Below are 24,622 nucleotides of genomic sequence, written 5' to 3'. Positions count from 1 at the left end.
GCCCCGAGAAGCAGGAGGTACAAGGCACACCTCCAAAACCTATGGGAGGTTTTAGTTCCCTATGCTTTCCCCAAAAAGCTTTGTTGATGTGACAGTCTTGCTCACCTGCCCCTTGGAAACACTCTGTGCTGCTGTACCCACTGACCCCCGAGCCCACCCCCTTGTTCACAGGCATCTTCACCAGCATTAGGGCACGCTGTGCCGGGGGCAGCATGCACAGAAATGTTCTGTCACACACACTGGAGCATCCCCAACCCTCAGGCTCACGCAAGGGCTGAGCTGAGAAGAGGGATCATGCACGAGAGGTGTCATCGGCACGCTGTTCAACGGAGGGCAAGGAAGTGTCTGAATTTTACGTTTCCTGGGTCTTTTCATCAGGAAACTAAAGTGTTGTTGGTTTTGCCTTCAATATTTTGCTCACAGAAAGCAGTGTGCAGAGGTGCCCCTACGAACCTGTGCTAAGGCATCATTTCAGTTGCCATTATTATGCTGATGACGTGCTGAATTCTGCCAAGATCCCAGATGACCCTGGAAAAGCAATTTCCTGTTTGATGAGATGCTGGGAGTGACACCAAGTCTGGGATGTCTGAGACTCTCCTGAAGCTCTGATTAACATTTCACTCCTGGCTGTTCCTCTCCACAGCTGTATTACACAGCCAGGTTGGATTTGCAGCCCTGGGCTCGCCTGTGATCCAGAACCTTCTGCAGTTACTGCCTGGGTTGAACCCAGAAATTTTGAAGCAGAATTCTTTTTTCTTCTTTTCTGTCATCTCTGAAACACAAAGAGGCTCCCCCAAAGGAAGATGAGCTTCTAACTCATGCCATTTGCACATCTTGTTTGGACCAGGGTAATTCCTTGCTCACAGCCCCCCAGACTGTTTGTTGTGCATTGCTATAACACCAGCAAAATTCTGCAGCTGAAACCCTCCCCAGTGCCCAACGGGAACCAGAGCACATTACATCAGCACAGACATCTATGCAACACTCCTAATGAAGTTTCAGATTGATTTTCTTCCTCAAGGTTATCTGTGATGATACCTCCAGGCACATTAAAAACCTGATGGTTTCGAACAGTTTGCTCTAACAGGTTTTCTACAGCATCCTGTGACACACAGCCATCATTTTGGGAAGGCTGAGCTATTAAGGATCAGAACCTGAAAAAAAACCCAACTTACCAATGGATAAGAACAGTGTTTCCTACTTAAGGTATATCGAAAAGAGTCACAAAATCCCTTCTGAAGTGTAAACTGTCTTTGCATTTTGGACAGCCATAAGAAAGCCTCTGCTGTACAAAAAGCTTTAGGAAGAAGATATCCGATGGAGAGGTTCTGCCCACAATGGGCAACCCCTCCTCTGGGCTCTTCCTCAGCAAAATACACCCCACAGCATCCCAGTCCTCCACAGAAAGGGCAAGGAGCAAACAACACTGAGGGGAAGGGGTGAGGTGACTGAGATGACAGCTGGAAACAGAAGAGATAGATAAGGATAAAGAGAAAACAATAAAGAAGAAAAATTGCTCAGTGATGGAGCTCTAAAGACTGAAGAGAGAAAGGAGGAAAAAAACCCCCACTGAAATGGAAAACACAGAGTGAAAGAAAGATGGTAGAATGTTATAATACAAAATAGGAAAACAAACACAGGTTAAGAGCTAAAAATACTGTTATCATGACAGACAATAATCCATCATGGCTGTCTGTCTCAGTTCCCACAACTCCAGTGACCTGAAGGGTGGGGGTATCCTTCCCTCTGCCAGGCTTTGCCCAGGGCATCTCCCACACTGGCCACAGGTGAACTGCCAGGTTGATTTCAACATCCTGCTGCTGAGCAAGCATGGCCCCACATAACCAATCCACATTCATCATCAGTGATTCTGCAGCATTCCTTCAACTAAACAGCCACTAAGCTTTTGGATAGCTAAAAAAACAATGGAGAAAAAGGAAAAAAAAACCTGACAACATTCCTTTTCATATTTAATTTCCCATGACTGTCACAAACGTGGATCCCCATTTCACACTGATGCACACAGCCTTGAGCCAGCTGTTGTGCCAACTCTCTGAACTAAATCTGTCTGTCCAGCACTTTCTGCCTGTATGAGACAGGGGGATGGCATTAATTTCAATAATACACTGTGCTACCAAATGCAAGGCATCATCCCCATTCCCAAAGGATGGCTCCTCCTCAGGGCTGCAATGGATAAGCCAAGGAACGTGGGCACCAAGAGCAAACCTGGTACATGCACCACTGGGGGCCTCCAAGCCACATGCCATAACCTCCTGGCAGAGCAGATACCACTAACAGCCAAGAGAATGTTCTGAAATCAGTCATTACCTGAAATCCTTTCTCCCTTTTCCTCCCCAGCCAAGGCACTGTAAGAACAACAGTGCAGTACTTGTAGGCTCATCCCTGAGAGATGGGAACGAAAAATTGCAAAGCTGCCATGGCAAAGCCACTCTGTTTGTGGAGCACATACCATCTTGAACATAAGAACTGACAGGTCATTCTAGTGCACTCGTAGTATGAAGTTAAAAAAGCAAGTCCAATACATACTCCCTCTACTACAAAAATGGCTTAATTTGAGGGAAGGAATTTCATGCTATTTTCCCACCACAACCAGGCAAATTTTTTTTCCTTTTGCAGAATGATCTCCAAGCTCTCATTACCGCTGGTCTAAAACATTTATTCCTGCCCACTCAAATCTGCCAAAAGAGAAATGAATCATATGTCAATAAAACTTGGGGTCCTGAACATGTGCTTCAGAATTAGTTTTAGCGGCGAAATGTGCGAATCTGAGCCCAGCTACAGCAGGGCCTGCCAACTTCATTCATGGTAATTAAGCAAAGCCACACACATTTCAGGGGATATTTAAGGAGCGCAGAGTGTTCCTATGGGGACTGGACTCAAGAGCCTTTCCATGAGCTTTAGAAAGGCATTAATTACCCTGCAAGAAAAAGCCTCCCAGAACTACCAAAGATAAAGAATTTGGCAATACCTGCACTGACATTTTCTGCAAGGAGTAAGTCCTTCTGCTTAGCTGCTGGGTCTGATGACACATAGGGCAGCAGCTCCCCGGTGCCTCTGCTTTGGACTCAACCCCACTAAGCACTGAATGTGCAACCCAAGCTCAGAGTGCTCACATGCAGGTACAGCCTTCTGCCTGAGGCTTGACATCGAGTAGTTTATTGCACTGAGAGGACAGCCCACTGCTCACCCATACTCGGTTCTCTGACCATCCCTTCCTGACACAACGAGCAGGGCAGTGCTGCACCACCCACCTCGTTACAGCCAAGGTAAGTTCTCCAGCTGTTCATTCACAAGCAACTCCATGAGCTGGTAATGAAGATGATTCTCAATTAATGACAATGGGCTTTTGCCCATTGAGGAGGTAGCTGTACATCCCACCCAGACCCCAAGGTAACGAGCTTATCTTGGTCCTGCTCACATTGGAGCCAGTGGAGCTGGTTGTTTGCTATAGAAGCTGGACCATGCCTCACCTGGGAGAAGCTCAGTGTCCCTGCTGACACTGCACACACCAAAAGATTCCTGTCATTCCCCTCCTTTTTCAGCTCACTGGTGCTGGCACAGTCCTGTACTAAGGCAGTGATCCAGCTCTGGGCTTGATAGGGCTCAGCATGATGGTGGGACAAGGACTCAGCACTTGACTTTATCCACACACTATGCCAATGGCTTCCAGGTGGAGACAGCAAGTGCAGAAACAGATGTTCTCCTTAGCCCATACCATTTGGCCACTTTCTCTGCTCTTCCACAAACCCTGCCGCCCTGCCACTCCCACCAGTACGAAGAGAAAACTTTCTCCACAGCTCCTGCCATCTGGATTCACTTTCCTCCCTTCTCTCCAGCTCATGATGGTTCTGTCTATAAATTCCAGTTAAAAAAGAAAAAAAGAAAAAAGAAAAATTCACGTATTTTGTGCCTTTCATCCTTACATATCATGTCTATGACTGTCTGTGTTTCTCTCCCTCTGGTTACTGTTTTTCCAAGCACCTGCTTGAGCATTTTCTCCAACTGGATCTTTTATCACTGCGGGGGTGCTGCCAGCTGCTGCTCCGTGTCACAGCCCGGGGGCAGCCAACCCAGACTGGCAAATTTCCCTCAAGTAATGATCAGAACTGCACCACAGCAGCTTTGTGTTGCTCTCCAGAATCCAAGGAGAGCAACCTTCTGCAAAATAAAGTGCTACTGCACGTAGATTTTTCTTTTTTGCCCCTGTCTATCACGATCTCACAACACAAAGCACACTTCAGCAGGCTCAGGTTCAATCCAACAAGAAACTGATAAAGGCTGTCTGTCCCTCAGAGAATCTAGCAAAAAAATGAGAAGTATAAAAAAATTGTCAACATGTCAAATCTATCATTCCACAGGCAGGAGGTTCCAACTAATCATAAAAACCCCTCACAAATTTCTAGCACGAAGCATCACTGTTATCGAAAGACATTAAAATGCATTTTTTCTAAGCAATAAGCTTTACTGTTCTACTTCTTCCAGGATTTATTTTAACCCTTTGATCAATTACTTTAACTTCAGTTATCACTAAGAAGAAATATACCTCACTAAATGAAAATCTTATCATTGAGAAAACATGGGAAGATGATACCAAACATCCTCCCAGGATGTCCTGTACAAGCACTGTTGTGCACTGTTGTTCCCTTTGCAGTAGCAGTCTGCCAGTTGAGGTAAAAAGAACAAGGAGGTATGAAAAGACCAAAACAAGGCTGTTTACTAATCAAGGCATGAAGGACTTTGCTTAAGTTTTTCCATATGATAGCAAGGAAATAAATTCAAAAGGGTTCTAACGTTAGGCCTGCCCATTCAAACAGAGTTTTCTCTTTCTCCTTCCTTTTATAAATATCAGAAATGACAACTTCTGCATAAATAATTTATCTTGAATACTGGTGAAGCAGACAGCACTGCTGAAAACAGCAGCAGCTTTCAATAAAACTTTGGAGAGGGGGAAAAGGAAGAGCTGGCTCTGAGCTTGGCACACAAAGGTAGAGATGATCTTGTCTAATCAAGGTCTGTATTAGCTGTGGAATGAATCCATGTTACTCATAAAGAGATACATAATACAGGGAAGTATTTATCATGCAAAAGTAGGGGGTGGCAGGGAGAAACAAAACTGCATGGTGGGAATCACAGGAGGATAAGGGGATGCAAAGAGGAGAGCTCTGTCCTCAGATGTACAACACACAGCCCGTGATGAACTGCTGATATCAAAAATAAAAGGAAAAAAATTGTTGCAGGCACTTGTAAATGAACATCTGGGGGAAAGGCTCAATGAGGAGAGCCCAGGGACATGGTTTAGTGGTGACCTTGGCAGTGCTGGGTTAACAGTTGGACTTGATGATCTTAAAGGTCTTTTCCAACCTAAACAATTCTGTGATTCTATGATTTCCCTTACAAATCACTTTGTAACACAATGGTTCCCTTGTCCCTCACTGTCACTCTACTGAGCAAAGCAGATCTCACTGACGTGAAGACATGCCCTACATAGACACTTTCAGGGACCCCATGATTTTGATTTGTGCACAACTTTCAAAACTTTCCTTTTTTGCTGAACACCGTTCAAGAAAATCCTGCAACGCTCCTACAACTATTACAGCAAATCCAGTTGGCTCTCCTGCAGTTACCTGGAGTCTTGATCTTCCTTCTCCTTACACAGTGCAGCAGGTCTGAGCAGGAGGTAAAAGCACTCCCAGCCCTGCTGTGTACACACAGAGAGGCCAAAGCAGAGTCAGAGCCCGAGCTGGCTTCACTTATAAACACTGCTCGGGGGATTTCACTGCCACAAGTGCCTCATCACAAGTTTCAACTCCAAATCAGGCTCTCAGACCCACACTGTAAATCCGTAGTGAGGACAATGATTTACTGTTCATCTAATACCCTCTGGCTTTGCCACCCTTTTGCGAACACAAAAATCAAAGAAAATGTGAACCATACAACTGCACAGAGTTCGATTCAGCAAAGGCTCTAAAACTTAAAAACTGCAATCCCAGAGCAGGCAAGGAACTGGGAGAGGCAACCTCATTACACCAACCTTGTGTGAAACTCCTTAACACAAATATTTGAGATGCTGCTCACACTATGCTCTTTGCTTGGTTTTTTACAGGATTCTGTGCTTCTACCTATGTGGGTGATACTGCTAATAGCAAAGTTGGTCACTAACCACCATTCCTGGTTGCAAAGCTCAGAGCTTCCCACTGAACAGCCCTTTACCTGGCTGGCAGGGAGATGGCCCTTTCCTGAGAACAGAGGTAAAAGCACACAGGCCCTCTGCATCTCCTCTTCCCATCCCATTGCATGGTTGAATCTAGTTCAAAACACATACACAACGCCACTTGCATCAGACAAATATTTATGGCAAGTTTAGTTCCTTCAGGGACGTGATGAAAATAAATCTACCACTCCTGTGCAAATTTTTGCTCATGCATTATGCCACAAGTCTGTAGAGATTTCATCTTCTATATGCTTAATTGAATCAAATCATTACTGAACTGGCATCAGTGGTTCCCCTGTGACCTCAAAGCACAGGCATGTTAACAACCACAGGAATCACCTGGGTGGGACAGTGTCCCTGCAGTGCCTGGGAATGAATGCAGGTCCCTGCAGTGACAAGAAACATCTCCCAAAGGTGAAGACTTCCAAAGCAGTCTTGAGTTGTTCTCATTTAAGCTGACACAGGATCTTTGGTCATGCCATCTCCTTTGAATATTAAAGACAGCTCCTCTGCCTCACACTTATAAAACCAGTCATAGGCCCACATTATTCCATCCCAGAAGATTTTGTAGTAACAAGATGACAATGACTAATTAGAAACTGCATTACTTGCCAACAGGCAAAGGAACCACACAAAAAAAAAAAAACAAACGACAAAATAATGAGAAAAATGGCACCAATAATTTGATAAATTCTGTTACCTGAGAACTAGGCACAAGGGCTTTCCACCAGTGTCCACCTTTCACAAGGTCTACATCGCTCAAGGGCATTGACACTTTGCCAATAACACAATGGCGTGAGAATTTGTCAAAATCCACTACAGTTAAAAGCAGAGTTCTTCTCTGGGCTTCTAAAAAGGGGATTTCAAATGTGTACCTCTCCTCAAACACCGGGTTCTGCGTTTTGCGTTTCACGCCGGTCTGCTTGGAGTTCTTCTGGTCAGGAAGAAGGCAGATCTTCACGTAGGGGTTGGAGTGAGCCATGTCTTGCCTTGAACCATCGTAAGAAATTGGAGGAGGCAGATCTTTAGCCTCGATGACTCTCACTATTAGATAATTATGCAACAGATCATACTGTGTGCTAAAATGCAGCATGCCCAGCTGATACTTCGACAAGATCTCCTCATCTGTCAAGGAGTCCATATCATCACTATTTGAGTCAAGAGAGTACAGTCTTGGTTCAAATTTTCTAAAATAGTCATCTGGGGTGTAGGTTTTCCGCAGGATAGTTGGCTGAACTATTTCTTTCTTAGCTCCTATTATTCCAAACTCGATAGGCTTAATGTCAATCAGCGGAGAGCTTGGCCTCCTCGACTCTAGACCTAAACAAGAGAAATGCACAAATACGATTGTCAGAAACTCAACTGAAGCAATTACAGGTGCACATCAACTTCAGGTGCTCCTTTGGGTACAGCTATCCTGTGTCTGTGCAATGCAGGCTCCACAGTGGGACTTTTCCCCATTGCACTGCCAACAATTAACAGCACCCTTAGCTACACCAAAGCACAAGCCCACCCACACTTTTCCCTCCCTGTCCATTTTCACGTGCACATATTACCACACATATGCCTCAGCAAGAAAAACAGGGCTGGTCCCTTCTACTGTGCTCCTGCAGAACAGGATGAGATTTGAATCAATGTACCTTCAACTTGACTTGATTCCCTGTCTAAAAGATGAAAGAGAAAGCACTACAGTTTGATTTTCTTTCCCACAAGAATTACATTAATGTTGGAAGGACGACCTTACTTGAAATCCGCCGCGTGAGGCTGTAAGTGGACCGTGATGTATCTGACGACGACCGCCTTCTGTCAGGGGAAACATCCTGAAGAGTGGGAGGCAGCTCGCTGATTGTATTATCAGAGTCTCCATCTTTGTCCTCATTTTGGCTGCTTATCCTGTTATAAGGAGAGACCTTTGGATGATTCAACCCAGTACAAGGAGTATATACAGAATAACAATGTGTTCTGGCATTCTGGGTCTCATCTAGGGTGCTCATCCCTGGATGCTGTGAGGTATCTCCTGATCTATCTGGCAAGCAAAAGGCTGAGCAACTGACTTCAAACCTATGTAAAAAACAGATTCTTTATCTTTCTGCCTGTCTTTCAAACAGAGTTTTATCAGTATTAAAGCACGACACAGGCCACAAAGGCACATGTAACTCAAATCTTGATCAGAAATATTATACTTGTCTCTAAGGAAAAAAAATAGGAAAACCAAAACCCCACAAACCACAAACCTCAAACAGCAGCTTACTGCTATAATTCACAGCTACACTTTGGAAGCACAGACTTTACCAGCAATGAACCATCATGGCAAACCTCTGTGATCAGATATCCCAAACCTACCACACACCTTCCAGTAAAATATGGCTTTGCAGGTCTACCAGTAAAGTTTCAAAACCCGATCTTATAAACACAATTCATCAAGAGCTATTTATTGACATGCCTTTTTAAATAATTGGCTGCTTTTTATCCACTTCTGTAAACCAGACACAATTCTCACCAGACAGTAATTTTACTACCCAGGGGTCTTGGTGGGAGCAGGGAAGTTGGCAGGATCTAAATGACAAAGCAAATTTTGGTGAGAGCTGTAGCAGCTTTGAGAAGACTCAACAGAAGACTGACATCACAGAGAAGTCCACGTGTAACTCCTGTTTCAGTGTGTTTAAATACATACACCTGCACACAAGTTGTTTTCGTATACAACAACATTCTGGTTGCAAGCCTCAATGTGTCACAGCTGCAGTGGCTCCAAAAAGCAGTGAGGACCTCCCAACTTGACTGAAAGAGGGGCAAGAGCAGACAGTAATAACTACAGGAGATAAAGTCTCCAACTGAATGCTCAGAGGGGAGTGCTGCCAATGGAAATGAAATCACACAACGGTGCATGACGTGTGTGCATCTGTTTTGCATCATGCAAAACAGCTCATCCACGAGACAGAAAATAGCAGCAGATCACAAGGAAAGTGTCAGCATGAAATGAGCAAAGCAAAAGGGAATTCTGTGTGTTTTGCTTCCAATTCACCCTTTCTACGTGTGTGGCTCAGCTGTGTATAAATGAAGTAAGTTGAATCATTTTCATTAGTAACCAATGATTGGAACAGAGCAAATCACATACTCTGCAAGAAGCAGTAAACTTGCAGAAAAGCCCCCCAAATATAAAAAAAAACAACAACCAAACCCTAATAATCAACTGGAAATTCTTATCCAAACCCATGCAGTTCACAGCAGGTTCTATGCAAATCTCACCAATTCAGACTCACACAACTCATCTACACTAAAAAAAAAATAAATCTGTTAATAATCAAAACCAAACCCTATGCTAAAAGAGGCATACAATATTTGCACAGCTCTGCAACCCATTAAAGGCAGTCCAAATCATGCAGTTTGATATATAATCAGTACTTGGAACACAAATAGCTTTTCCATGTATAAATGCAGGTCTACACAATCACAGGTGGCATTTGGATATGCTTGTGTTTGAGAAGCAAACGCACAGAATGAGGCGAAGGCAGGGTGAAAAGGGAATCAGGAAGAGAGGCATTAAGGATGTTCTACAATGGGTAAACGTAATAGTGAGTTAATAACATACAGATGACCTTTAGTAAGGAAATTGCTACTGAGCCACAATAATTTTTCCTCAAATAAACTTTGGCTCTGGTTAAAGCAGCTCTGTTTCTGTTTAATCCGAACCTTTGGAAAGAGGAGTCTTGTCCTGATTTCAATTCAGCCTCACAGTGTGCACTGTTTATCTTTGGGGTTTGTGTAGAATATTCTGTAACAGTCAGCTCCAACATAAACCCTCATTCCCAGCCCATTTCTGCAAAGACCAGGATGCAAGTGCTCCTCATGAAATAACAAGAAGCCACCAGGCACTCAGATCAATACAACTGGACTCACTGCAGGAAGGGTGCTTTTTTTCCCCCTTAAGTTGCCACTGTAAAAAATTCAGAAAGTGAGAAAAATCCATAGTCTCCCAAGAGGAAGGGCTTTAACTTGCAGCTTTAACATCCCTCCTGAATTTCCAGGACAATGAGGTGTCTCAGAGCTGCCAAAGGGAAAACCTATGGACAGAAAGCAAAGGATGGGTCTTTAAGCACAGGCATTCAGATGTTTACTAGTTCACCAATGAGGACCATAAAAGCAGTTTTCCCCAGGGGAGTGGGTAAGGTGGTGAGGAATGAACAAATTGCATTCTGCATTACACCACTGTCCTGGGCTCATGAAGAAATGGCAAGGTGGAAAGATCTCAGCTGAAAACTTAGATCTATTTTTAAAACACTTCCAGGCTGCAAGCAGGACAATAAATTGATTTGTTCCCAAATTCAATGCACGCATACAAATGCAAAATACAGTGATGTCAAATCTGTTTTTCCTTGCAGGGGTTTCCACTAACTCCAAAAGCTCCCTTTTCAAAAATAAGAGTTAAAAAAAAAAGAATGAGGGGTCAACTGGCATACACAGATCTCTGAGCACTTAAAAACATACCCATTAAACACCTTATTCTAAGACCAAGTCCAAATTCTTACTCTGCTCACACATCTAACTCCAGACATTGTTCCCTACCTCCAAAACCACATCTGGATATTTAAGAGCATAAGATCAACACAGTGAAAACAGGAATCTTCTTTGGCTTCTGAATTCTGAGCCAACAGAGGCTGCGTGGGATCATTTCCACCTTAAACCTGCACACACAGAAAGCTTGGCTCTCGTGTTCATCAGCGAGCAAAACATACTGAATATGGCTCCTGCCTTTTACTTTCTTTTCCTCTTCATCTTCCAGATTCTTGTTCCTCTACAGGCTCATTTTTTCTCCTCTCAATCACATCCCCTTGACTCTTTTACCTCTCCATATCTCCTCTGCTCTCTTTGTCCTCCTCACTTAAATAATTTCTGGGTTCCCTCACCGTTTTCCAACAAAATCACCCTGGAAGCATAGATTATTGTCACATTTCCTGGTATTACCCTGGGTCCATCTCAGCTCAAGAAGAGGAGCCCACTGCCCTTTGAAGCAAGCAAAGCCTGATCTCCAGCTTCTAAATCAATGTGTATTACAGGCATCCTCAGAAATCCCAGGATTTACAACAGTGCCACAGGAGATGGTGACTTCAGTGATCCCAAGGCATGGCAGCATCCCTGTACCCTCAAAAAGCAAAGCTACTTCTCTCCTGTGTCCTCCTCTTTGGTGCCTGCTGCCCCTCTCAGGCATTATCTCTGGGAACTCACCTTCTCTCAGCACTTAGGGAGACCTTAACTGCACCAAATCACCTGAAACCAGATGGAAGGATGGATATGTGACCTGGGCTGGGGTCCCAGGGATCTTCCCAGGGTTGTGAGTGTCCATAGGTGAAGAATAAAGCACAATAGGGTTGAAGAACCAGGTTGTTTTTTCCAGAGTATGTTGTCTTCTGCTTATGGCCATTCCAGTAAGTTACTGTAGGGGCTTTCAGACAGAGCTGGACTGGGGGGAAACAATACAAGCTGGAGAAAGCATTTTATGAGTCCAAAGGTCTCCATGTTCACTATCTGTGGCAGAGTCCAACTCATCTGCAAAGCCACCATTCCTCTAAGTTTTGAGATAAGAAGAACAGAGCTTCAGTGCCCACAATGCCCCTTTAGCCACACAGAAGGATCCAGGAGTCATAAACTAAACCATGGTACAATCACCCCGCACCTCCAAATACACAAGATGTCCCTTCTGCTACTCAGCACACCAGACAAACTCTGAATCACCCTCTCACTACAAGCCCAGCTACTTGTTCCCAAGATGTAATTGCTCCTGTACCAATCTTTCCACGTCCAATACTGCAACCTCATCACTGTGCTCTCCTGTGCGTGATGCTTTCCTATTTAGCATTGATTTTGTTTCCATTCCCCATTAATTGCAGGTGAATCCATTTCTGGGCATATATCACACTCTTAGATATGCTGCTTCACATTTAAAAACCACTCTAACACATCTTGAGCAGCTCTGTTTTTATTGCTTCAGTATTAATTACCATCCTATTCTACCTGGATTCAAAAGAGTGCACAGACAAGACTGCGATTTAAACATGAGAATTTATTTCATGCAGCACCAAGACATGAACCTTCCAGCCCTGAGATAGAGCAACAGTAGGTACTCACAGGAGTAGGTAAAAATCACCTGAGTGTCTCAGTGCCTAGGTACCAAACTCTGAGCATCATATGATGCACTAAAGAGGCCTCTCCTGTGTCACAAATTCTGGACACACTGTCCATCAAACAGTCTGCTCCCACAAAAGACAGCCCAGCCCAGCTGACAACACAGCCACTAAAACACTGGAGAGTTCTGCTCCCTTCTTGGTTTCCTTAATGCCTCCACAGGGTCACCTCTGTGCCGCAGATTCCCAGTTGAGAGGGAGTAAAACAGGGAAGACTTCACTGACTTCCTTTGTAATGGATTTGCAAATACACTAATCAGAGCTCCAGACAGAACCTGGTGCTGGTGCTGTGGTTCTTTAATGATTTGAGAAGAAATCTTGAAGAGTCCTAAGGTGACGCAAGAGATCAAGTCCTGCTAAATGAAACTTTAAATGAATTTCCCCTTCAGAGCACGTACAAGCTATGCCTTTCATCTGCCTATATGATAACCACCTTCACGCTAGGATAAGAAAATATTTCAAAACAACCTCATCAGCATTTCAGCCAAGTTGAAGTGCTCCAAAGGGCTGGTCCATTTGAGGAGGAAATAGGACTGAAGATGAAAGGCATCTTTAGAAAAGGGCGCACAGCTACGCCAGCTGACAAAACAACTTCTGTCTTACCCATCAGAAAAGGTTGTTACAAAGACTAACCTTGCTATTTGAGTTACCAGAGCTGCCCTTTGTCACCTTGCTGTGAGTAGCCTGCGTTCCCACCCTCAGGAGGTTCCTCCTTTCTAAGTGGCACCCTCTGAATGTCCCACTGCACCAACACCCTCACCTCAGCTGAGCAGTCCTTGGGTAAAGCTAGGAAATCGTGCATCTAAACTTACAGCCAGGCTGGAGTTTGAGCAGGAAAAGGTCCCAGGATTTCAACTTCATCTTCATTTGTTTGACAACAGCTACAGTCGAAACACTTCTGACAACAATTTCTACAAGTCCACCGGCACAGCAAGAGATCCGAGATCCTAGCGAGCAGACCCTGAAGCCATTGGAAACCAAAGTACAACATTACAACCCATCAACAGCTATGGAGAAAAAACATTCAGCTGTATTTATGTTTGTGTTTCTGCAACAGAACATTAAGAACTGTATTTATTTCAGCTATACCAACAGACAAGTGCTATGCAGTTACCAGCCCAACCCCACCGATGCCATAACAAGGCAGGGAAATAAGCATTCTCCACAGGTATTTTCCCTCTAGTAGAGATTTATTATTATGTAGGTTGGCAAGAGGGTGGTTTACAAAACACTGTGGTGTAGCAACATGCCAGAGTAGAAACATGCATATTCCTTCATGAACATCAACAAACTAATAGATCAACAAATGTACAACAGAAGGAATTAAAAACAGAAGGTAAGTGAAAGCTCCAACTTAATCCAGCAAGGATCTATTTAATTAACACAGCAGTGTGAACACACCTGGTCCCTGCAGATGTACCAGTTAACATTTGTATGATCCATACACATATAGCATTACAGCCCAACAAACTCGCCACTAAAATGGATTAGCCAAAGAACACTATCCACGTCTCTCCTCTGCTATGATGATTAATTTGTTGAAGAACCTTCCATGATATTTTTTAAAAGAACTTAGTTGACCCAGAAAAATACTTCATTTCTTAGGCTTCCATGATGGCACTGGCAGCACCACCTGTAACAGTGCTCCTCTGCTGTGACAACCAGGGGTGTGAGCTCCCCATCCGAGGGGCAGTGGCCTGTGGCCCCATCTCCATGCCATCCCTACAGCCTTCCCTCTGCTTGCTTTGAGAGGAGCAGAGAGATAAATTTTAGCCCATTTCCCACCCACACCAAGTTCTGCAGTTCATGCAAAGGCTCATTAAGCAGCACAAGGGCACTGCTAAGAAAGGGCACCACTCCATAGGCACGGGGGAGACACGCAGCTGCCAGGGCACAGCACCTGCATCCAGGGTCAAACAGCATTACAACTGTGTGTGACCTTGAAATGTTCCTAAGAAGCTGAAGAAATAAAGCATATAAGATTTTCTCCACAGATATCTCCCCCAAATACTCGAGACATTTGCAGTATTCATGAGTGTACAGATACGAGGGCATTACCACACCACGAGGGGTTTCCTTGGAGGAACTCTGATCTACAGAGAAGACTCCTCAGAAACATGTCTTTCTGCTCCAGTAAAACACATATTTCTTTCCATAAACAAAATCTGGGCATTGAAAAACAAAAATTACCAGCCCAAAATGTGGTGCAGTACTTATATCTAGGACATCAGCAGAGAGTCAGAAAATACGAGACAATCCCCTCAGGATGGTGCGAGGAGACAGAGTGGGGAGTGAATCATCAGATTAACTCACCTCATTTATTGGTTCCAACTGTCCTTTTAGACATCCAAAATGAAGCAAAGGGAAACAAAATGAAAAAGACAAAAACAGGTTAGCAATGCTCAAATAACTTTAAATTTTCTGCCATGACATGCCCCAGCCTGGGATGAGCTTGAATTTCTGGCAAGACAGTACCCTGCAGATATTAGAGGAAGGAGAAGTCTCCTGACAGGGCATCAGTTTCTGCTGTTTCCAGTCCTTCTCCACCAAGCTTACTCTGCTTCTCCTTCCCCAGGAGCAAAATTCCCAAATTCGTCCTGGAGCATCAGAGTCCTGCTCATTGCTCCTTGCAAATGGGGCATCACAAGTAACCACTTCTTTTATTTTCTTTAATAACCTGTCTCTAATTGCAGCAACTACTTGCTGCTGACAGTAAACCACATCAAAATTTTCCAGTGGGAAAAAAAAGGCTTCTCTCCAGATTCAGCCCATATCAATGCACTTCAATGCCAACTTGTTGCAGCAACATTTCTAGGAAGGGATACAGACTGAATACTCTCCATTATGTACACATCACTGGGCACCTTCAGCCCCATCCTCAGATGTGAGTTGAAGAATACATAAGACAGAAGTTAAATGCTTGAGCCACACGCTCCAAAAATCCATGCTGCAGCCACCTGCCCCAAATCACAGCCAAGAAGTCATAACAAACCAGTGTTTTATTCACAAAGCCGCCCTTGCAACATTATACTTGACTCATTTCATTTATAGTTGGAGACTTAGTAGCATTTCTGATGCCTGCTGAAATGTCTTTCCTATCGCGTTCCCTTGATAATGCCTAAAAGTTTCCTAATTGTCCCAGATGTCTTTCTATAGGTGGAATCTCTAAAAAACAAACCCAAACAACACAAAACCACAGAACAAAACAAAATCGAAACAAACAAAAAAACCCCAAACTTCATTCTACTCTTCCAGTGTAGGAATTGGTTCCTAGCTTTATGCTCATGACAGGGGCAAGACCAGCCTTTTATAAAGAAGCTGGGATGTAGAGGTTCCAAGAACTCTCCTGTGGACCACATTTTGGTGCAAGTCTCCCTTTTAAACTTCTTGGAAGCCACTGCTTGCCAAACAGGCCACCACTTGTTAGAAGCACACACTAAAATACCAGAAAAGCTGAAGTGCAATATGACAAGACAGCGATTACAGATAACCATGGACCAACTGTTTAAGAAAACTGCAAATGGTTTAAAGGGCTTTGTCATTCCTTATTAATGCAAAGTTGCAGTCAAAGCTACAGTGGTTTAGCAAAGCTGCAAGGAGGATATTTAAATTGCTCTAAAACAAAGCAGCTGGATCCATGCCACTCAATCAAATGCCGCAGCACGTGCCATGAGAAGAAACTGGCTTTTCCAAGTGGCCCACAGGGATGCACGGCAGGCTCGTGTTAAACAGCCCTCCTGTCACCATCAGTCACCAGTGACGTGAACCCAGCCCTGTGTGCCACCAGCCCAAGGGCACACACAGCTGCCCCAAAAGTACCATGAGAAGTGAGCCTGTGACCACCCACAAATCTCCACCAGGAAACAGGAGGGCAGGGATAAGAACTAAACGTTATAGTGCTGGAGAGGTAAACAAGTCACCAGCACCATACAGGGCTGAAATGCAGGGCCCACGAAAGGAAAGCAAACACGACCACCTGTTCATCCACCTCGCTCACACCAGGCAGGTGGGTCAGGGCTGGGGAGGGGCAGAGGTTTAGGGAAGGATGCAGCAGTGAGCTGGTGCTGGGGGATCCCTGAGAGCACAGCTGCTGCAATGCACTCAGCAACCCCCAGAGAAGAGTCCAACCCCTGGGGTCGGGAGGCACCGTCATGCCCTGCCACGTCATTACAAGCTGGCAGAGCAGAGAACAACCCAGATGGGAGTCTCCAGCCCCGAGTGAACCCTCATCGAGGGCCAGGTGCACCCCTGTGCCGAGGCTGAGTGCGAGGCAGGGCTCCATCTCCACACCCTGCTGCAGGGGCCCAGTCCCAGAGTCTGCCTGGGCCTGGGTGGGGGTCCCCCGCTCCAAGTCAGCACAGACACCAATCCCAACCGGCTCCACAGACCAGTGACAACATGCCACGGTGGCAGTGCCCCTGGGGATTCTGCAGCAGGGTGGGGTCCTCACTGGTGACAGACTGTATTGTGCCCCTGCAGTTACACCCCAGGAAAGGCTCACAAGCTCCATCGCAGTGAATACCACAGCCCGGGGACAGTACAGTCCCCGGAGCTAAACATCCGCGGGTGGCCCCTCACCATGACTGACACCGCCGTGGGGGGATAACGCGGTGTTGCTGCTGTTCCGAGTCCCCATCCGGGTAGCCCACCTTGTACCCACGGGCCCCGACGGCCGTGCTGCCGAAGGCAGTGCCGTGTCCAGCCCCACTCGAGACCCCCGCCGAGCCGGGGGGCTCCGGGAGCCCCGAAGGACACCTCCGGTGGGGTCCAGCCGGGGCAGCTCCCTCAGCATCCCCGCTCCCACCCGGCGGGCGCGGCGGCGGCTCAGCCCCGAGCGGGAGGGAACGGGGGGACGGCGAGGCGGATGGAGGGGGACGCGGCCCCGCGGGACGGGGGTCCCGAGTGGCGTCGGTAGCGGGGTCTGCAGCAGCGCCCGGCCGGCCTGCGAGGCTGGAGATGCCCCGCTCGTGTTCATCACGAACTGGGCGGCTGCGCTCTGAGCAACGGGTGAGAAACGGGCGTCTCGGAGGTCTCTCAGGGTCTGAACGAGCCCGACAACAATTAAGCCCCACAATGCTGGGTGAGCCCATCCATCCCCCAGCAGCCCGCGGCTCCCCGCAGCCCAGGGCACCTGTGCCTCCCACCCCGCGGGTGCCCCCCACCCCGCCAGACTGTGCCCCGGCTGGAGGGGCCCATCGCATCTCAGTCTGCCCGCGGGGTTCAGCATCCTCCTCCCTCCAAAGAAGTCCTTGTGCAAAATCAGGACTCCCACGTCCCCGGGGCCATCCCGCTCCCCCGGCAGAGAGGAGAGAGGCCCGAGGGCTGCTCGCCAACCCCGCGGGGATCCGCTCCCGCCCCGGCGCCTCGGGAGCAACAGCTGCCGGCCCCGCTCCTGCCCCGGCCCCGCCTGGCCCCTCGCCGGGAGCCGCTGTCGCCGCCGGCAACTCCTCCCCAGAAGTTCCCCCGAAGTTGTCCACCCGCACCGGGCACGGAGCACGGGGGGATGAGGGGGGCCCGCCGCGGCACCGCACGCGTCCCGCAGACGCCCCAGACGCCCCGCCATCCCCAGGGACGAGCGGCGGCCCGGGGGCTCCGCACCCACCTGGATGTACGCCATGGCTCCGCGGGCGCGCCCGGCGCCTCCCGCCGCGGCTCCACCCGCGCCCGCCGCGCAGCAGCCGCAGCGGCACCGGCACCGCCCCGGGCGGGGGCACCGGGGGGCGGCCCCCGCGGGCAGCACCGGCCCCGCGCAGCCACCGCCGGCGCGGGGGGATCCGCCGCCCCCGCGGGGCCGGGTGGAGGGAGCGGGGCTGGAGCTCCGAGCAGCTCCCGCCCGGCCCGGCCCTGCCCGCGGAGCCTCCGCGGGGCCGCAACAGGTCCGCCGCAGCGCGGGCGAACACTGACCTCCAGAGGGCCCGGCGCGGAAATTCAGGGATGCGAACCCCTCCTGGCCGCCGGGACACGGCGCCGGTGGAAGCGGGGCACGGCCGGGCAGGTGCGAGCGGTGGCCGTGGCGGATAAAGTGGTTTTACAGCAGCGTTTTGCCACGAAGAGTTCGTTGTGTGAGAGGATGCCACGGACACACTTGAGGTTCAACACGGACGCGGTTGTTTCATGAGCGTGAATGAACAAAACGTACACACTCACGCCTTCCCTGGCAGAGGTGAGGTAGCTGGAGCAAGGAGTGAGCTTGGAACCCACAGACCTTAATGAACATCGTGTCCCTGCGCTTAAATGCTGGGTCCAGCCAGAGCCAGGGTGGGAGGAAACGTGGTCCAGCAAATGGGCAAATCCCACTACGTGGGTGGTTTGACCTCAAGACCTCAAGTAGCAAAGCGCTCTTTTGAGGTCAAACTCTTGAAAGCACAGGAAAATCGGGGATTTGGGGCTGTTCTCTTGAGCACCACTTTGGTGCCACACAAATTAGAGGCTTCCCGGCATCCTGGTGTAAACAAAGGCTTCTGACCTCGGTTTTGGAGGACACACTCAGGCTTCTCTAAGCAGTTTACAGCCCAGCTGGACGGTCGGCAGTTGCTACAGGGCATCTCCTCGAGTCACAACAGCCCTGACTCACCACATTTCAGTTTACTGTGGTGAATGGTAAAAGCATCTCCTGCTCTGGAGAAGAGGATACTCCAGCTTTAAATGTTGTCCAGACTAAGAACAGTGGTGACTGCTGCTCCTTGTGGTAAGGAGGGAGCATCTGGAGCAGGACGTCTTTGGAAAGCTCTTGCATTACTGATCTCATTTAGTTGCCCATTTAAGTTCTCATTGAATTCAATGAAAACTCCTGTTGACTTCCGTGGGAAGGGCCATACTCTGAATCAAAAAAAAATAAATGCTCCTTTTCCCCAGGGAGAGCAGCTACTGCTTTAGAAGAATAATTACCACAGTGAAGATAAGCAAGAAAAAAAGCCTGTAGTGCTTACGTGTTTCAGGCAGTTTTGAGCATACGATTAAACTGTGGTACAAGTTGTTTGTCAATTTTTGCTCTGCAGTTCTTTTTAATTCCACTTCTTTCCAAGTGCCAGTGTTTAAAATGTCAGCCTTTACTTTGAATATTGTTGCTCTTTTCACCACCGCCTTGATGCAGCTTGCAATCACCCAACACACAGACTTTCTTTTTTTTTTCCCTCATGTTGCAACATAATGGAGAGAGGCATAAGGTTTCCAGACAGATTTTTTGACTCCTTAAAGGCAGAATGCCGTGAGTCACAAAACTGGGGCATGCACTACACCAACATTATGTGCATGTTTGTACTTACCCCTTTAAAAATGTTTAGGGCAGAGAAAGACCAAATGCTGCATCACTCACCACTGACTTTTTTGGTTGACACATATAAGCATTATGAACCAAAAAAGAAGAGCAAAAGAAGTTTTATATGGGGGGGTTGGCAATACTATTGATTTTTGCATTAAAAATATGTCCATCCCTCCCCCACGCTTTAGTAGCAGATTGTAGCACAAAGCCATGAGATAGATGTGCTTCCCTTGCACACTCATACATATACATGCATTTAGGTGCCTTTCACACTGTTGCATGAAGGCTTTTAGATGACATTCTCCCAGCACACACATTCTCTACGCAAACACAGCTCTAACCCAGGGAATATGATGGATTCGAAACAGTAGACAGGTGGTTATTGTAAAATCTAATTTCAAATCTGCATATGGCTGATGCTCTGATTAAGCTCTGCTTCTACAGCACTCAGAATAAACAGACCCATTTGACATGATGACAACATAACCTTTGGATGTCCTTTGCTGTGCACGCTCTGTGTCTGATAAGACACATTCCATACTTCCCACATGTAATGGCTGTGATGCAGATGGTGAGGCTTGCAAATGCAGAATTTCTAAGCAGAAAACAAGAAAATGAATACTGCTTTTGCAGAATATGATTTTATGATATATTTCTAGTCTTTCTGGTATTAATACACACTGGGAATAACATCACCTGCATCCAAAGCATGCACTCAAATCATTACAACCAGCCCAGCAAGTAGCAAAATCTACCTCCAGCAGAGCAAATCGGTTCAGCAGCTTCTCAGACAAACCAGAACCAGGGCTGTTGGTATTCAAAATGCCATGCCATGCCCAAACCTAACCAAAGACTTTCAGCTTCTTTATGCCTTAAAGTTAAGGGAGATGAGCAGCACTCTGAAAAAGTAGAGGAAGAAAGAAAGGAAGGCAATCTTATGGCTATTTCAAAGGATTTTCATTTGAATCCTCCTAAAGGACTTGACAATGCTTTCTGCTGCAAGAGGGAAGCAAAGTGGCTATGCAAGGTGAGATGAGACGTCTTCCTCTGCTGTTCATACACCAAATCCTTACAATCATCACTTGAACCTGCTGGAATAACCAGCTACCACTCTGCCCGAAAATAAGCTCCTTATCTCCAGATGTTTTTATAAATGGCAAGCCACTGTAGCTGGTGCTTCCCCACTGCTGTTGGCAGCCTATAAAGGTCCAGCTTCTCACTGTTACAGAATTGGCTTCCTTTCCCCACAGCATCATCCCTCCAATAAAGGCATCTTCAATTCACTCTTCCAGAGCCACCTCTAGCAATGTGTTTGTCTCCTTGCAGGTGTCATGGAAATGCACTTTTATTCCCTCAGTGGTTTTTCAGGCCTTTTTCTGCTTTGGACTCGTACTCTGAATGGGCAACTCTGTGAGGTTTTATTCCAGAATTTCTGGGAAAATAGGAGCTGTTCCCTACAACTTGCACCCAGGAGAGAGGAAGGGCTGGTGGGCACTGCATGGAAACCCCCAGTAGTGGAGTGGTACACAAGGGAGAGAACTGGGTGAATATCCCTCCTTGGGAGTGCAGGCCAGGCAAAGCTCTGAGAAGATCTATCTCAGGAAAGGGATAGAAATAGGAAAGCAGCAAACTAGTCACCTGCCTTTACCCCCAGCTGCACCCCAGCAGAGCCCTGACACACTGCAGGGGTGAGGGATGGTTTGCTCTGGGACAGGACAGCTCTGCCTCGCTGGCCCCACACCTCACAGTCTTCCAGGAGCAAGGATTAGCTTTCACTTTGCCATAGGAGCTTGTATTTATTCTAGCTCTAGGAGTGACTCGGTGTCACTGAGGGCTGTGTCAGAAAATGCCTGAAGTGACCTGAGCTGAGCTCTGCTTCCTGCTGATAACACAGGTGCAACCTCAACCCCACTGGCTGCCTCCCAAGCTCATACGCTGATCCCTTCAATTCTTTCTCCCAAATTCCCACCTGACATCATGCCCATACAGCTTTGTTCAGAGTAGGAAAAGGTCCTTCTAAATCACTCCTGGTGTACTCCAGGGGTCAGCAAAAAGCCTGGGCTCCAGTGCCTCTGTTCCAGGCTCTGGTCTCTTGAGGCATGAGGGGGTCAAAGAAATGGATCTTGTCCAGTGATGTTGCAGTTTCCAGCAGGAACTGGGCTGACATCAGTGTGACAGACACAGATTCCAGCTCATGACAAAAGGGGAAGGTTTTACAACCCATTCCCATGACTCATCCATCCTTTGGTCTCAACTGCCTGTAAATCAGCCCATCGACACTGTGGACACCTGTGAATCTGCATGATTTGAAGTCAAGATACCATTTCCCAGGCTTCTACATTTCCAGTAGCCAACTGTTCTTTATATTCCATTGCATTCCCGTACTTCTTTTCTGCAAATAAGCTCTTATCCCTTTCTGATTTGGCATTACCTACCCCAGGATCTCCCTCTCGTCACATCTCCAGGACCCAACTCACATCTGTAGCCCTGGAAAGCTCTCCTGTGCTTCACTTCAGAAACAGCCTCTGCTGATGCTGCATCTTGCAGCACATCTGGGTTATTAACTGGCCACCTGGCAGCTCCCTAATTGGCAATATCAGTAAAAGCACATTTTTCTCTTTTCTTAAATCTCCAAATAAAGGGGCTAAATTTGATCTAAAATCCTCAGATCCTCGTTGCCTCCTATAATTTGTAATGGCCTTGCTTATGCCATAAAAATTACAGCTCCTTTCTTGCACTCTCACACTTTCTGGTTTGTCTTTAACATGCACTCTGGCGGGGAACTGAATGACACAGCATAATCTGCTAAAGCTATTTCTATAGAAAACAGAGAGAAAAACCACAGCCAAAGGGCACGCAGCCTCCGAGGAAGTAAGCACCGCGTGTTGTTGTATCCAGCACTCGAATCCGAGTCCCTGCTCAAAGGAAACCTGTCCCCAGGGGGAGCCGTCACCGCCCGGTGAAGTCGCGCTCCGTTCCAGCCCTGACCACGGCTCTGCACTAGTCCGGGGCGACACAGCCCTCGGTGGCTTCACGCGGTGTCACTCGTGTGAGCCCAGGGTCATCAGCTGCCCCTGCTGAAGGGAAATGGTGTCTGCTGGGTCACAAGTGTAAATGTGAGCTTGAGGTTCACGTCCAACGACCTGATTTTGCAATAAGGACAGGACCTCTGTGACCTGTGACTCAGTTGCTCGCAGAGTCCCCCCGGCTCGGTGCAGCTTCAGCAGAGGGAGAGCAGGCAGAGCCTCGGAGAAGGCACAGCGCCACCGAGACTCTTCTGCTTTGGAACTCACTCCCTGCGCTGAGGCCAAAAAAGCTTGGATACGGTAGGCTTTGGGTCATGCTAAAAAGGCTAGAGTATTTTGAGACTTCCGAGGAGAGAACGTTGTATTTATAGGGAAGTTTAGTTTTTCAGTGGCTTTTGTAATTCATTTTGTTTATGACTGGTTTGTTCAAGCTGTAGGGATGAGGAGTTAGCTGCTAGATTTCTTTTCCAGGCTCACATTTCTAACTGTTTGCAGACACAGGACAGAGCTATTTTTGTAATATAAGTCATTACAGAGAGAATATCTCACAATCCCCACTGAAGCAAATTCCTAAGGAAGTGAGCTCTATTTTTAAAGTAAATTTCTACTTCATATTTGTTTTAATCTTATAACTGAGAACCAAGCCACATCAGCCTGTCTGAGGCAGAGCAATATCCCCATTTCTCAGGAAAACAAATTGAACAGAATGAGAGTCACTCCTACTGAGAGGAGCTGTGTGGGAGCTGCAGAAGTGGCTTCCCAAGCCCCAGGGGATTGGGTGTGATCCTGGTGAAGGGGCTGAGCAAATGAGGGACAGAACCCCAGCCTTCAAAGTGACACAACTTTAAAGATACTCAAGATACATTCACTGCCCACCTTAGAAAGTAAGACAATACCTTTTAAGAAGGCCAGACTGTGAGATTTTATAGAATAAGCAAACACAGTCTCAGCATCATCTCTCCAAGATTCAGGGTTAGAACTGTAAGATAAATGCTGAGAGCTTTGGTTGTGTTACAGAGTCATGGATGACTTATTTTAGAAGAACAGTCTCATCCCCTGGAAGTTGCTCCAATACCTGTGCTATGACTCTTCCCATTTGATTCATACTAATTTAATAAATCACAATTCCTATTCATAGGAGCATTAAAAACCATATCAAACCTAGGAAGTGGACAGGAAGGAATTGGCATTTACAGATTTCTCCTTTCCAGCAGTGGCTTAAAGATGTAAGTTAACACACAAACAGAAGTGGTCAGGCACATTTTCTTCAACTGAATAACTAAGGTGTTACAACAGCCCTGGGCCGTGCAGCTGTAAAATGTAACAAAAGTTATCCAAACCTATTTAAATATGGCTGGTAGGAGAAAAGCTTTTAGACTATGAAACAAATTACCAAACCAGAAAAATAGAGATTGCTTAAAGCTTTTGGAAAAAAAAACAATATCAACAGCAATGAAATCCACTTTCAAGCTGCGAAGGAACAGCTACAGGAATGAGTTCAGAATTATTCAGCTGCAAATACCAAATCATCATTTGCAAAAACATGCCCAAGTTGGCTTCAGAATTCAACAGGTTCAGAAGGGCAGGACTATTTTTATGACAAAAGGTTCTGTTTCCAATCATTCCCTCACAGCAGCAGAGACCCTTACATCTGCTTTTCCCATTTTGCGCATCTCATTAAGCAGATGTGCAAAACACTGTATCATGGCAGTAGAACTAAACTTGGTGGGTTAAAGGGGCAATTTGCATTCTAAAGCACTGCAGTGCTGTAACTGAGAAATAAATGTAATCCCTGAATATCTCTGCCTTGAAGGGACCTTGGTTTCACCTGTCTGTGTCTGTTGTTCCATTCTTTTCCCTCCTCCCCATTCCTGTGCATTTACCCTGCAGCACTTTCTGTAGGACAGAGCTCTGCTGAGCAGTG

At 46.8% G+C, this 24,622-nt stretch overlaps 2 protein-coding genes across 2 annotated transcripts in view; one reads left to right on the top strand and one right to left on the bottom strand.

Moving 5' to 3' along the window:
• SYT17 (synaptotagmin 17) overlaps positions 1-18,063 on the bottom strand; it is a 34,024-nt gene extending 15,961 nt beyond the window's left edge. Inside the window, exons 1-5 of the mRNA XM_051775996.1 lie at positions 18,014-18,063; positions 14,725-14,742; positions 13,224-13,372; positions 7,977-8,125; positions 6,933-7,552 (exon numbers count right to left, since the gene is read on the bottom strand). Coding sequence (XP_051631956.1) covers positions 6,933-7,552; positions 7,977-8,125; positions 13,224-13,372; positions 14,725-14,742; positions 18,014-18,028 — 951 coding nt within the window. The 5' untranslated portion in view covers positions 18,029-18,063. The remainder of the gene's footprint in view (positions 1-6,932; positions 7,553-7,976; positions 8,126-13,223; positions 13,373-14,724; positions 14,743-18,013) is intronic.
• Positions 1-23,939, top strand: part of XYLT1 (xylosyltransferase 1) — a 597,640-nt gene extending 573,701 nt beyond the window's left edge. Inside the window, exon 13 of the transcript XR_007901956.1 lies at positions 23,930-23,939. The gene's annotated coding sequence lies outside the window, so the exon portion shown is untranslated. The remainder of the gene's footprint in view (positions 1-23,929) is intronic.
• Positions 23,940-24,622: the final 683 nt, after the last annotated feature.

Source organism: Manacus candei, unplaced genomic scaffold (assembly GCF_025592945.1).
Source record: "Manacus candei isolate 608988 ecotype Guabito, Panama unplaced genomic scaffold, ASM2559294v1 h1tg000002l, whole genome shotgun sequence".
NCBI lineage: Eukaryota > Metazoa > Chordata > Aves > Passeriformes > Pipridae > Manacus > Manacus candei.
Note: the sequence above shows the minus strand (reverse complement) of the source record. Positions and strands in the feature narration are given on the sequence as shown.